General features: G+C 40.2%; 1 protein-coding gene across 1 annotated transcript; it reads left to right on the forward strand.

Annotated features, from left to right (window-relative positions):
- The first annotated feature begins 219 nt into the window (after positions 1–219).
- On the forward strand, positions 220–9576 carry ZIC5 (Zic family member 5). The gene is made up of 2 exons (XM_073614442.1): positions 220–1457; positions 8107–9576. Exons 1-2 carry the CDS (start codon positions 314–316, stop codon positions 8541–8543), a joined length of 1581 nt encoding a protein of 526 aa, XP_073470543.1. The 5' UTR covers positions 220–313; the 3' UTR covers positions 8544–9576.
- The last annotated feature ends 4930 nt before the right edge of the window (positions 9577–14506 follow it).

The following is a 14506-nucleotide window of genomic DNA, read 5'->3' on the forward strand; positions in this document are numbered from 1 at the left end:
CCAGCCGCCATCCTCCTCCGGGCTCACTAGAAAAACTTTCTCCAAGTCCAACTTTGAGAAGTGGAATGCAGGCTGAGAGCATGGGGGCGGATCCCCGCTGTGCGGCGGCCTGACAGCCAGCCAATGGGCTGCGCGGGCCTCCTGCCAATCCTGGCAACCCGTCCAATCCCGGCTGTGCCATCGCTAAACTCGATGCCCCCACTGTGCGCCTCCAAAGCTGCGCTTTCTGCCAATCGCTGGAGGACAGAGTGGGAAAAGGAATAGGCAGAGTTGGGAGGCAGACAAAAGAAGTTAAAGAACGCTTAATCTACCCATGTTTTTGAAGGAGGATGGTAGAGGGGGAAAAATAACAACAGTAAGTGTGGATGGACTTGATTGTGTAGTGATGGAGCCCCCTTTGAGCAAGAGGAGTCAGACTCTGAGGTTAGCGGATTTGGCAGCGGCTCAAGCCCATCCTCATCAGACTATGACAGGCTTCCCGGGGTTGGGGAGTCATCAAGCTCACTCCCACCCTGCCCACATCCACCCTGGGGAGTTGGGGAGTGACCCTGGAGTTGCCCTGACTCCATTCGGACCTGAGCACATGGCTCAAGCCAGTGCTCTGAAACTTAGTCCCTCGCAGCACATGCCAGCTCATCCAGAGGCTCAGACCGCTGCCGCCTTCGCCTCGCCAGCCACAGTCAGCTATCCCGCCGTGGCTCATTCCCACACTGGCTACAGCAGCAGCCCCAGGGACTTTCTCCTTAGGAGGGAGCTATCCACCTCGGCCATGTTAGGAGAACAGCATCCGGCCACCGGCTCCCCCCATCACCACCATCACCACCACCACCACCACCCCCATAGCATGTTCATCTCCTCCACTGGCACCTATGGACACTCTGATGGAGGAAGCCACCCTCTCTTCACTGGCATCCACGAGCAGGCAGCCCCAGGAGTCCACCACCCCCTCAACGGGCAGATGCGCCTTGGCTTGGCCGGAGAACTATACGGGAGAGCGGAGCCCTTCAGAACCGAACACTATGCAGCCTCCTCCATCCACAGCTACAACTCTATGAACTTAAATGTCAACCTCGCTGCTGCAGCTGCTGCCGCCCACCCAGCCGCTGCAGGGGCGTTCTTGAGGTACATGAGGCAGCCCATCAAACAAGAGCTCATCTGCAAGTGGATCGATCAGGAGCAAGGCTCCAAAAAGACCTGCTGCTCCAAAACTTTCAGCACCATGCACGAGCTGGTCAACCATGTCACGGTGGAACACGTCGGGGGCCCCGAGCAGAGCAGCCACATCTGCTTCTGGGAGGAATGTCCCAGGGAGGGAAAACCATTCAAAGCCAAATACAAACTGGTCAACCACATCAGAGTTCACACTGGGGAGAAGCCTTTCCCATGCCCCTTCCCTGGATGTGGCAAGGTCTTTGCCCGATCAGAAAACCTTAAAATCCACAAAAGGACTCATACAGGTAGGTATTTTCTGTCTTTTCTGCACACCTCCTCAGCCATGTGACTGCTCATGAATAAGTCATTTAGATGCACACATTGGCAGGAAACTTCCGAGAACTAGACAACCTGGCCATGTCTCACCACCACTGCATTTACACCGTTGTATTTGTCTTCTTCTGGTTTCCCAACATCCAGGACCGATGCCAAGTTTTCTCTATGAATGGAAGAGACCTCGTGTGGATGGTCAGGAGGGAGGGAAACAAAAGGATCAGCCAGTTTAGACTTTTCATATAGGGTTCTAGAGAGTCCCCGGTTTTCTGCTACTTCTAATTAGTTAGATTTGACCAAGGCTTAATATGCCTTGTGGGCACAGGGGGTTGTTGTAGCAATCTGTAAATATCCTCAGGGCTTCCCAGTTAAAGGCGACTCCTTTAGATCTACCTTCAACTTTTTTTAGTGCATGGACCTGCCTGATTTTATGCTAATTTAAGGAAAAGCTTCGGTTGAACCTCTTATTACATCTGAGATTGTACAGATATTGTACGATCCGATTGTATAGTAGTGCATGGCCAACCATATACAAAGGCTCAGTTCACAAAGCTAACAAACTAAGAAAACAAAAATAAAGTGCATTTTTTTTAGTCCAATAAAATTTGAAATCTCCAGTCACATGGCTGAACTAAAGACCCGCATCCTTGTGTTTTAGTTTTATGAAATAAGCCTACAAACTGTTTTTCTATAGCACCTTCTAATATTATATCAGACCCGAGTAGACATTATATAAAGTAACCATTAACCAAAGGATGACATGATGCAACAGATTGCTGTAACTTTCCGAAGCTCAGTGTAAACTTTCAGATGAGTGTTCTTAAATTAGACATAACCCTCCTATATAGATGACATGTTGCACTTTAAAAAGCAAAATTCGTAGTTATGCTATAGGGGGCAAATAATAATTATATTTTTCTATTTCTATATTTAATAAATTATTTCATTTTTACATGGTTAGGCTGAAAAAAAAACAAGCTCAGATATAATTAATAAATGATGACATGTTATAAATAACACAGCGACTATAATGGATACAGGTGATTTGTAGGATGGGGTGAGCTTTCCTGGTGTGTAGAAGTGTATAGCCCAGGCCTTCCTTCTCACATGATGGGTACAGAAGAGCCAACCCATTCTGATGACACGCCAGACATGCACGATGACGAGGGATTACACACATCCGAGTACCAGGAGACATCACTACACCACACAGCAACAATTTTTTTTCTTATCACAATCGTTTCATTAGTGCTGCAAGTGTGAAATGAATGTCATTAGTTTAAATTAACTGACATTGTGAACATTAATTATATTTATCTAAATGCGATTTGAACATATTATTCCAATTGTCTGCATACGCAGCATTCGATGCACTCTCAGTCAAAATATAATCTATATACAATAACTCATTTTGGTGTCATGCAAAATGTAAAAATCACTGCTTCTACATGAATTTTGTTTTTTGTCTGTAGAAGCAGATCCATGCTATCCTATAGCTCCATGCACACTGGGCTTAAAAAAAAAAAAAAAAAGTCTGTTCCCTCGGCAGAACAAAACACTCATTAATGCACACTAGCTTATAAAAAAAACGGTGCTTCTACAGGAGTTATGTGTTCTGCCTGTAGAAGCAGTTCAATGTTATCCTATGTGTCTGTGCACATTAGGACATTAAGAGGCATATTTTGAGTTTAACATTTAGATTCAGAAAATAACCCTTCTGGTTTGTGTTTCTGATTGGAGCTTGGAGGCAGACAAAACGTAAAACTCTCCTAAACTCGTCTAAACTTTGTACAAAAAAAATGTACTCCATAGAGAACAGACGTTTTTTAAGCCCAATGTGCATGGTGCAGGCAGGAACAAAAAATCCTTCTGGTTCCTGTTTCTGATTGGAGCTCACTTACAGAAAAAAATGTAAAACTCTTCTAAACTAGTCTAGACTTTGTACAAAAAATGCTATATGAGCGTTTTTTACTCCCAAGAGAACAGAGTTTTTCTTAAGCCCAGTGTGCATATAGAGCCTTTTTTAGGAGAGTTTGTTTGTTTTTTTCTGACAGAGAGCTCTAATCAGAGACTAGAAGGATTTTTTTACTGCCTTACAACACTGAGCTAAAAGATGCCTGTAATCGTCCTAATGTGCACACATAGGTGAGCTGCTTCTACAGGCATAACACAAAACTCCTGTAGAAGCAGCGATTTTTTAAGGCCAGTGTGCATGGAGCCTGTGTCCATGCACATTAGGACTATACAGGCTAATTTTGAGCTCAGCATAGAGGCAGGAAAGAAAACCCTTGTGTTTTCATTGGAGCTTTCTGGCAGAACAAAAACGCTAAACTAAACAAAATTAGCGTTTTCTTCTACTAAGGGAACGTCGTTTTTTTTAAAGCCCAGTGTGCATGGAGCCTAAGGTGCAGATCTTCGGGGGATTTACTAATGGGGTAGTAGGGCTAGACTGTCATGAAAAGACCCCTTTAGGAATGTCCTCCTATGGGATGCATGTATGATAAGGGTTAGTGGTGTATTCCACATGCTATACAGGTCTGGGGGGGATTGGTGACAGAGCTGTAAGTGAATATAAATGTATGTGGTTTATATAAGTGGAGGAGCTGAGATGATGGAGCTGAAGCGTGGTGACTGACAGCTCTGGAGATGCTGCCATGATAACGTTGCTGATAATGGTTCATAAAGCTGGACATGTCTGGAATTAAGGCCTGGAGATATTTGGGTGACAGACGGCAGATGTCTGAGCTATACAATAGGGGATGTCTGGATGAAATGGCTGGAAAGGTGTGGGGAACTGGACCATGTACAAACTGTACAAACATCTAAATAGTTCTAGTAAAATTGTAACCAAATTTCCGTTTCCTAATTTCTATGGAAGAATTATTTATTTTAGTGTTGGAGTCAGCGTGGATGCTGAGCAGTACCCCCCCCCCTCCCCAGCCTATAGTGCTTTGATAACTATGTGGCATCAATAGCAGAGATATCACAACTACATATAACCTCGGGCATCATTCGCATCCATTGCAGGATGTGAGATGGAGTATTTGGAACCGTGATTTCCCTGTTGTCTACAAACAGTCCAGGACGTCATCTTCCTCCTAGCACTGTCAGGATTGGCTGGACTGGGGATGTGACTCAGACAAGAGAATAGGACATAGTGTATAGACTAGCATCAGGCAAGGACCGTGCTGACATCCCATGGAATGTAATTATTACTTGGTAATTAAAGGTATGATGTAAGAAAGCCATTGCTGACAAAACTGCTGACGTGTTTGTGAAAGAATCACGCATTTATGACTTCAATGGCAGTATACAGAAACCCTGATCACTACAGCCAATATACGTTAATACTATAGCATAGTAAATTTAACACACTGGGCGGACAGTGTTTGTAAGGATGTACTAATAGTAGACAGGTGAAATTACACTGGGAGTTTATTAGAGCCATTCTGCATCATCTGATAAGTAGAAGTCTGTATTTTAGGTATAAGCATTCTTGGCTAATTTATACACGACTAAGATAAAATAAACACAACTATACGTAAATTATTCCTAGATGTGTTTACATAATATAAGGCTGCAAACATGAGTGTAAACGTGTGAGTAGTAAGAGCATTTTGCGAATTTCGATGTGAAAGTAAAGGTGATAAAAAGTAAACGATAATAACCTAGAATATTAGTAGAGTAATAATATAATACATCGAAGTGTGGGGAAGAGAGACGTTTTATTCACAGATTGTTACATTAATCAATGATGCTTCTACAGAGAATGTTACACTGTATAGTACTACAAGGATCAGTGTGTGAGACGTAACTGTACTGTAGCTAAACACCTGAAAGTGAAACATTGACTTTTGTGTGTATATCCATTGTATGGACTTGCTAATATATGTATATATACATATCATTTGTTTCCAACTAGATTGTGCACATTCACATAGGCTCTTGGTGTCTGGTACAAAGTGGTAATTGTATGTACACGATTTGACACCACATATCAGGTACTGGTTCTGACATGGTAAAAAGTAGACGAGAACGTGTTTTTCCCAGGGCCAGAAAAGATAAAGGGATAAAATAGCAATGTATTACACAAGGGTTGCGTTGCTTATAAAATATGTAATTTAAGACATGTGATTTAGGAGACATATATTTAATAAAATCCAAATAACAGAAAACGTACAGACCCCAGACCCCCCATATAAAGCAGGTCAGTGTCCAGATTACCGATTCCTAATCATATTTTGAGTAATGACCCATGTCCAGAGATCTTGTTCTTATCCTGTTTGATTTCTGCTACAGAGATAAGAATGGCAGGTTTTCTGCTGCTGATTACTCAGCACTATTCTCCCTTAATAAATACATGCAATTCCTATTTTGTTTCTGCTCTACAGCACTGTAATATGGACTGGGGTTTTTACTGACTGATGTGACACTTATCTGGGCCAACCTGGTTTTCCTTAGTCAATCACTCCCTGGATATTTTGGAATTCACCAATGAGCAACAATTCACCAGTCTCCATGAACACTGGCTAAAAAATCGCTGCTTCCACAGGAGTTTGGTGTTCTGCCTGTAAATCAATGGTTTGATTTACTAAAGGCAAATCCATTTTGCACTGCAAGTGCACTTGGAAATGCAGTCGCTGTAGATCTGAGGGGGACATGCAATGAAAAAAAAAAAAAACATTTTTGTTTGTACATGATTGGATGATAAAATCAGCAGAGCTTCCCCTCATTTCAGATCTTCCCCTCAGATCTAAAGTGACTGCACTTCCAAGTGCACTTATAGTGCAAAGTGGATTTGCCTTTAGTAAATCAACCCCAATGCTATCCTATGTGTCCATACACATTAGGACTTTACAGGCATATTTTGAGCTCAATGAGGCAGGAACCCCCCTACGTGTTTCTGATTGGAGCTCTGGCAGAAAAAAATAACGTAAAACTCTTCTAAACTCTGTACAAAAACGCTCTATATTATTTTACATTATAATTAGGGATAAAGAAATATGAAACAGCTACAGTACAGGACACACTTCATAAAGGAGCACACTGGTAAAATAAATAAAACAAATATTACACACAGAAATATCATAACGTAATCTAGCTTCAGATTCTTAGCAAACCATATGGCAGCGTTATTGGAAATGTGATTATGGCAGTTCACAAGTGGCACTGCATGTGACAAAGTTGGGAGCACCAGGAACAGATCTGCTATTGGCTAAACCAGTATACTAGAGTAAAGACACGAATATGGGCTAGAGGTGGCATTGGCAAGCAAGTGGGAGAAGGAATATGCATTGTACATTAGAAGGCACAGCAGGGGTGGAGCTGAATGAGGATATTGGCAGTACCTTAGGTGAAGAGTACATTAAGAAGAGCTCAGCCAAACATGTATTAGTGGTGGGATTGTGGCTACATTAGTAGGGGGTGTCTGTAATGGTAATAATCTTCATGGGAAAAGTGCTGATCTGTGAAGTGTAGGGGCGAGCCAAAGCTCACTCAATACACACCCTTGATTTGGTGCAGAACAATCCACTAGGCCATTAATATATATATATATATATATATATATATATATATATATATATATATATATATATATTACAAGCAAGGTCTTGCAGCACGCCACGGAGAGAAAAAATGAGTTGCTCAATGAAGTTCAAAAATACAGCAACGTTTCAGGCATTCCAGGCCTTCTTAGGGATAGGGTTGTCTGCAACGTTGCTGTGTTGCTTTTTGAACCTTTTTGAGCAATACACTAAGATATATATATATATATATATATATATATATATATATATATGAAATGTATATTTCAAATATATATATGTATGAAATGTATATTTCAAATATATATATATATATATATATATATATATATATATATATATATATATATATATATTTGAAATATACATTAAGGTATATATATATACATACATGGGTATGACACTAATTTATTTCCGTGTGTAGTGTCCTGTCTATCTTTTCTGCACAGATGAAGGTGACATTCAGTTGATGTGGGTTAGCACTAGTACTAAGTCTTCCAGCCCTCTTCCTTTCTTCTTCCCTTCCCATGCCTGATACAACACATATTAGTAAAGTGTTAAATGGCACACACACACACACACACACACACAACACGCATACAGATCTAGGTGACAGCACGGCCCTGAAATGCTGGGGTCATTGTATTTCATTCTATTAGCCCTGCCATGTGAAGGGGGATCGTATATAACCCAGTATTTAGAAGAAAGTGATTGAATTACAGGACAGGCAGAAGTTCGGGCCATGACAGATAAGCACACCCCCGAGGCTGCTCTTCACAGGCACTTTAACTGTTAAGCAATGCGGAAAGCTATTAAAATAGATTTGCTATAGATTTCTTGGCGTAGGTTGCATCGGCTGTACAGATAGGCTACTAGCAGTCTACTGTTCCCTTTATTAGTGTCATTTCATAATAAGTGTCAGATCAAAAGATGACTCCGATCTAATGATGTGTGTATAATGTTGGCACAGTGCAGCACACAAACACAATGCTATGTGCACACCTGAGCCTGTGCTGAGTGCAGGTGATGTTGTGACTTTTTATCATTTATACATATATGCTTTCACTTTCTGTAGGAGAGAAACCCTTTAAATGCGAATTTGATGGTTGCGACAGGAAGTTTGCCAACAGCAGTGACAGAAAGAAGCATTCTCATGTGCACACCAGTGACAAGCCCTATTACTGTAAGGTCAGAGGTTGTGACAAGTCGTACACTCATCCGAGCTCCTTGAGGAAGCACATGAAGATCCACTGCAAGTCCCCTCCAGGTTCCCCTTCTGCTCTGGGCTACTCTGCTGTGGCCACTCCAATTGATGACTCTCTGTCCCCTGCTCAGGAACAAGTCAGGGGGCGCTCTAGCAACCTGTCCCCCCAGGTCACCAACCTCAATGAGTGGTATGTGTGCCAGGCCAGCGGGGGCCCCAACAACCTGCACACGCCTTCCAGCAATGCTGACTCCACAGATTCTGATGATGAAGACACTTATAGGAACTCTGAAAGAACTATACGCTAGACACTGCTGCCTTCCCCAAGTGTGACAGATGGACCACAGAGATCGCTTTTGGGAGCCCCAGTATTTATTTTCTAGAACACCATAAGGTCCTCAAACACTTGAAAAATGTTACTATGCTTGATGAGTTTAACAACGGTATGGCCTCCACAGCAAACTGTCTGATTCCTGGGATAGATGCCCTGCAGAAGCCAGGAGGATAAACATATTATCATACTGCCAATGCAATGTATTTTTATCAGCAGGCTGGATACTGTACAGAATGACAGTGCTCTATCTCCCTCATGTGCCTCACACACACACACACTTACATCAATTCACTCTGGAGGTTCCTGTCTGACTAGGCCCAGTGCTTGTAATGTGGTTCTGATTATAAAGCACCCCTGCTGAATAGGCACCATGGTCATGGACTACTACCATGGACAACACACAGCTTCCATGAGTACCCTGCTCTGCCTGTCTGGAGCACCCTGCTTTTCTGGCCTCTCCTATCCCACAAATGTATTTGTACTTTCAGAAATCACTGACTTTTCTTTTGTAGACTTCACTTGAAAATGTATTGTTTTTTCTTTTTTTTAAAAAAGTATTTATTACTGTAAGAAAACACCGCGGTCATAGCTCTCCTTAGACGTCACGATATACTGCCGAATCTGATCTGGTGTACATTAAAATGTAATAATCAGCATCCGATTTAAAATGCCTCAAATCCAATGTCTTGGCATGCTTTCCAAATGTTAATAGCAATCAAATCACAAGCTGCTTTCCCCTATGGAAATGGTTAATTTTCCATTAATCATAAAAGATCTGAACAGTTTTTTTTTAACCTCGCCTCTACTATAATTACAAGCTGTAATGAAAGGGATTGGGACTAATTACTTGGGAAAATGGCATTTAATCATGCAAAAAACAATAGAAAAAAAGACAACACGACGGAGAATAATAAAATGTGATACATAAAAAAATAAAAATATAAAAATAATAAGCAGAAAAGTTATATATATATATATATATATATATATATATATATATATATATATATATATATATATATATAAATCTATTTACTCTCCACCGTGTTGTCTTCCTTCAATTCTTCCTTCTAATTATTTATAAATAATAATATAATATTCTCTCTCTCTCTCTCTCTCTCTCTCTCTCTCTCTCTCTCTCTCTCTAGAGAGATAGAATAGATAATATTACATTTATGTACACACCCATACATACTGTATGTACACACTTATATGTATGTGTATGTACGCTATTGCATTAAAATCTGCAAGGAAAGATAAATCTAAGATCTGCTTTTCCTTTTGCTAGGTCTATCCTAAACGTAAATCACAGTTGAAGTTGACAAAAATATTTTTTCAAATTGCCAGTGAAATGCAAATACAATATGTTACAATTACCAGCGTAAAAAAAAATAAAAAAAATAAAAAAAGAAGTTTTTTTATAGAAACCTGACTAATGTGCACTTGTAGTGAGAACGAACATGGAATCTTTCTCAGGTAAACTGGAGCTAATATATAAAACGTATCAATGATTGAGTTGCAGATTTGTAGCATGAACAGTCCGCTGTGTTTTCTCCCCCTATTCCCCAAGTACCAGAGTCACCAACGGCTATAACCTTTGCTGTCAGCCCACAGCCCATGAGCCTCAGCTTCTAGTATTATGATGCCACTGTCCAGATTCTAAAATCTACTAAAGACTACTAATTTACCCTCAGAGAATAGACTTCTAGATAGTAGATTGCCCTTCCCCAGGGTGTATAGGAGCCTGTTGTGTATGATGTGATCGATTGTACTAGTCTTGTCGTTGTTTATAAAGTGTATGTGAATAATGTGATTTTGTACAAGTTGAATTAATTTATTTTTATTCTGGATTCAGTTTTTTTTATTATTATTATGTTTTTTTTTTTGTCTGGAAGATCGCTCATACACCAAAGACTTATAATATTACTTTATGGTGAAATATTGGTGTTTGAACCTGTGTCATTTTTTTTTAAACAAGTAATGAAGGTGAGAATCTAAGAAATCTATATTATATATATTTTCATTTTACTTGAATCAATGTGATGTGACAGGTACTTTTCCTGCATGTATCCTGTGCAGTTTGATACTGATCTCAGTGCTCTCGCTATAGTTCTGTACTTGTGCAGTGCTACTGTCACTTGTCTGTGTGTCATGTTCAGTGAGTAAAGTAACTCTACAAATCCTCCACAAGACGAACAGTTTAAAGATAAGCTAAACAAATACTATTCAGACATCTTTAAAAATCATTGGCTGTGTTTACTTTTCATTTTTTAATACGGTTTAAATAAAGGAAATGAAAGAGGCGTCTTGTTTCTGTTACTGTACATTTAACATAATGAATAGCTGTTATTAGGCAGAAACATCATAATATCTTCTAAACTGGGGAAATTGAGGAATGCTGCTATTTCTGATATTAATTAATTCCCATAAAAAAAGTAATTCCCCCCAGAAATCCACGACTTTTTTTTTTAACGTCAATTTCTATGACATCATCACTAGTGATTTATCATATTTACATGTTCTGCCTAAAAATACCAAAGGAAAACACTTCAAGCCACAGAAATAATGTGAAGCAGCTATTGGAATTAACCATGCAAGGCTGGAATAAAGATCAACAGTCTAGCCCTGGCAATTAATTGGCTGCACACGCAAAGTGTAGCTCGGGCTAAGAAAAATATTTGCAAATCCAGCTCAGCCTTATTTAATATTTGCTCAACTAATAAGCCACCGAGTGTTTTTTATGGCGGTACTTAACGCTGGTTTAAAGTGAGTTCTCAAAATGTCAATAGCAAGTTTCATCAAAGGGTTAGTGTGTGCCTCAGTCACTTGTGCTGGATGAAGGTGAAGGAGGCTGCAAAGAGATGAACCTTTCCAGCAGATTGTCTGCAGCCAAACACAAGAAGCCAAAGAGCACTTCTAATCAATAGAGAAACTTATAGCTCTCTAATGAAGTTTCTTGTGAAAGGGAGGGCAACACAAAGCCACCCAGACATGAATCATCCATGGGAAATATAAAGGATAAAAGATTTGTGACAATGACTAGAGCTTGTATAGAGCAGAGAAAACAAGTTCCCCCCCAGTCATAGCTGTCCAGCCTATAGAAGCTCCACTGACCACTGCAAGTCCTGATCAAAGTCACTGAGCGGAAGGCTTGGCGCTTGGACAGTCTTCATGGTGAGTTAGGATTTCTATGGCAATTGGCAGGCAAGACCTTCCCATCTGAGTATGCCCCAAATAAAGCCACTTATTGCCACTAAGCTGGCCAATATCAAAGCCTTCATCTCAAAAGGTGTGCCTAGCCGTCTTTTCTGGCACAAATATAGATCAAAGCACACACTAGCATGACCTGATTTATTATATTATTAATGTTATTATTATTATTTAGCTTCGACAGTTTGCACAGCACTTTACAAAATGAAGAGAGACAGTCCACGTATAATCCAATGCAATCCAATAAGGATTCAGAGGGCACTGCTCCTCAGAGTTTACAATCTAAAGGAAGGGGCAAGTGACACGAGTGATCTATGTACAAATATGGAATAAAACACACACGGCATGATCTCATTGTATATTTTTGTTATTAGTAGTAACATTTTGCAGGATTTATATAGCAATTCTTGTAATTTTATTGTGCCAACAGTTTGGGATATGCCCCAGTTACAATCCAATACAGGAAGGTTCAGAGAGCCCTTGCTCCTAAAAGCTATAAGCGAAACAAGTGATTTATATACAACTATACATCAAAGCAAAACCTGGCATTACCTGATGTATTATAAATATTAGTAGTAGTATTATTCAGGATTTATATAGCTCTTATTATTATTTTATTATATAGCACCAAGAGTTTGAGCAGCATTTACAAAATAAACAATCCAACTCAATACAGGAGCTTACAATCTAAAGGGAGGGGCAAGTAATACAAAAGGTATTCACTGATGGGGTTTGAGTTAATGGAGTAAAAAAAAAAATATTCAATTCGTTAGGTATGAGGTGGGATTTATTAAGGAATAATAATGTTGACTTTTGGAAATGTGATCAAATGTCCTCAGGTTGAGGGAACTATCCATTTTTTATTTAACTTGATCCGATTGGAAGTTAGAGCTCAGAATAGGGAGAGGGACACAGTGTGAGTTTATCAGCCTTGCTTTGTAGCAAGAGAAGATTTTGCTGTACAGAATGTTCTGATGAATTGTAGTGAAAATAGATTGTGGTACACACTGAGCTGAAGATATAATGCACACAATGCAACAATACATAAAAGAGCAGCAGTAGTAAACAGTGTACCAGTACATAGTGTTGATTTACTAAGACATGAGAGTGCAAAATCAGATGCAGCTCTGCATGGTAGCCAATCACCTTCTAACTACAGCTCGTTCAATTAACCACTTCAGCCCCAGATGGATTTACCCACTTCCTGACCAGGCCATTTTTTGCATATGGCACTGCGTCACTTTAACTGACAATTGCGCGGTCGTGCGACGTTGTACCCAAACAAAATTTGGCGTCCTTTGGTGTCCTTTTTTCCCCACAAATAGAGCTTTCTTTTGGTGGTATTTGATCACCTCTACTAAACATCCCCAAAAAATATATATAAAAAAAATTTCTTCCTCAGTTTAGGCCGATATGTATTCTTCTATATATTTTTGGTAAAAAAAAAAAAAATAGCAATAAGTGTATATGGTTTGGTTTGCGCAAAAGTTATAATGTCTACAAAATAGGGGATAGATTTATGGCATTTTTATTATTATTTTTTTTTTTTACTAGTAATGGTGGCGATCTGTGATTTTTTATCAGGGCTGCGACATTGCGACAGAGAGATCAGACACTTCTGACACTATTTTGGGACCATTAACATTTATACAGCGATCAGTGCTAAAAATAGCCACTGATTACTGTGTAAATGTCACTGGCAGGGAAGGGGTTAACACTAGGGGGTGATCAAGTTGTTAAATGTGTTCCCTATTGAGCGTTTCTAACTGTGGGGGGATGGGACAGACTGGGGGAGGAGACCGATCGTTGTTCTTAAGTAGTAGGAACAACAGATCAGTCTCCTCACCCCTGACAGAATGGAGATTTGTCCGTTTACATTGACAGATCTCCGTTCTGCCTTTCTCAGGAGCAATCGCGGGTAGCCGGCAGCCATTGCGGCCGCTGGCCTCGTGCATTGGCTCCTACGTCACGCGGTGGGTATACTCCTTAACCCCCCCCCATACAGATAGGGGGATTCAAGCAGGAGTGCCATTGCGTCACCGTATTTTGATGGCGGGTGTTTGGGAAGTGGTTAAGCTTTGACAAAAAAACCTGGAAGCTGATGGTTTCAATGCAAAGCTGTGCCAAATTTTGCACTCTCCGGTTTTAGTAAATCAAGTGCAACAGCAGTATGAAGTGCACTAGAAGTAAACAGGACATCAGTACACAGCAGTATGTAGTGCACTAGCAGTAAACAGAGCATCGTTACACAGTGCAACAGCAGTATGTACTGCAGTAGTAGTAGTAAATAGAGCAGCAGTACACAGTGCAATAGCAGTATGTAGTGCATTAGTAGTAAACAGGACATCAGTACACAGTACAACAGCAGTATATAGTGCACTAGTAGTAAACAGGACATCAGTACACAGTACAACAGCAGTATAGTGCACTAGTAATAAACAGAACATCAGTGCACAGTACAACAGCAGTATATAGTGCACTAGTAGTAAACAGAACATTACAGCAGTATATAGTGCACTAATAGTAAACAGAACATTACAGAAGTATATAGTGCACTAGCAGTAAACAGAGCATTGGTACACAGTGCAACAGCAGTATGTACTGCAGTAGTAGTAGTAAATAGAGCAGCAGTCTCTGCAGTAGTAGTTGTAGTAGTAAATAGAGCATCAGTACACAGTGCAACAACAGTATGTAGTGCAGTAGTAGTAAATAGTGCAGCAGTATACA

Source organism: Aquarana catesbeiana, linkage group LG02, assembly GCF_042186555.1.
Source record: "Aquarana catesbeiana isolate 2022-GZ linkage group LG02, ASM4218655v1, whole genome shotgun sequence".
In the NCBI taxonomy this organism is placed as follows: Eukaryota; Metazoa; Chordata; class Amphibia; order Anura; family Ranidae; genus Aquarana; species Aquarana catesbeiana.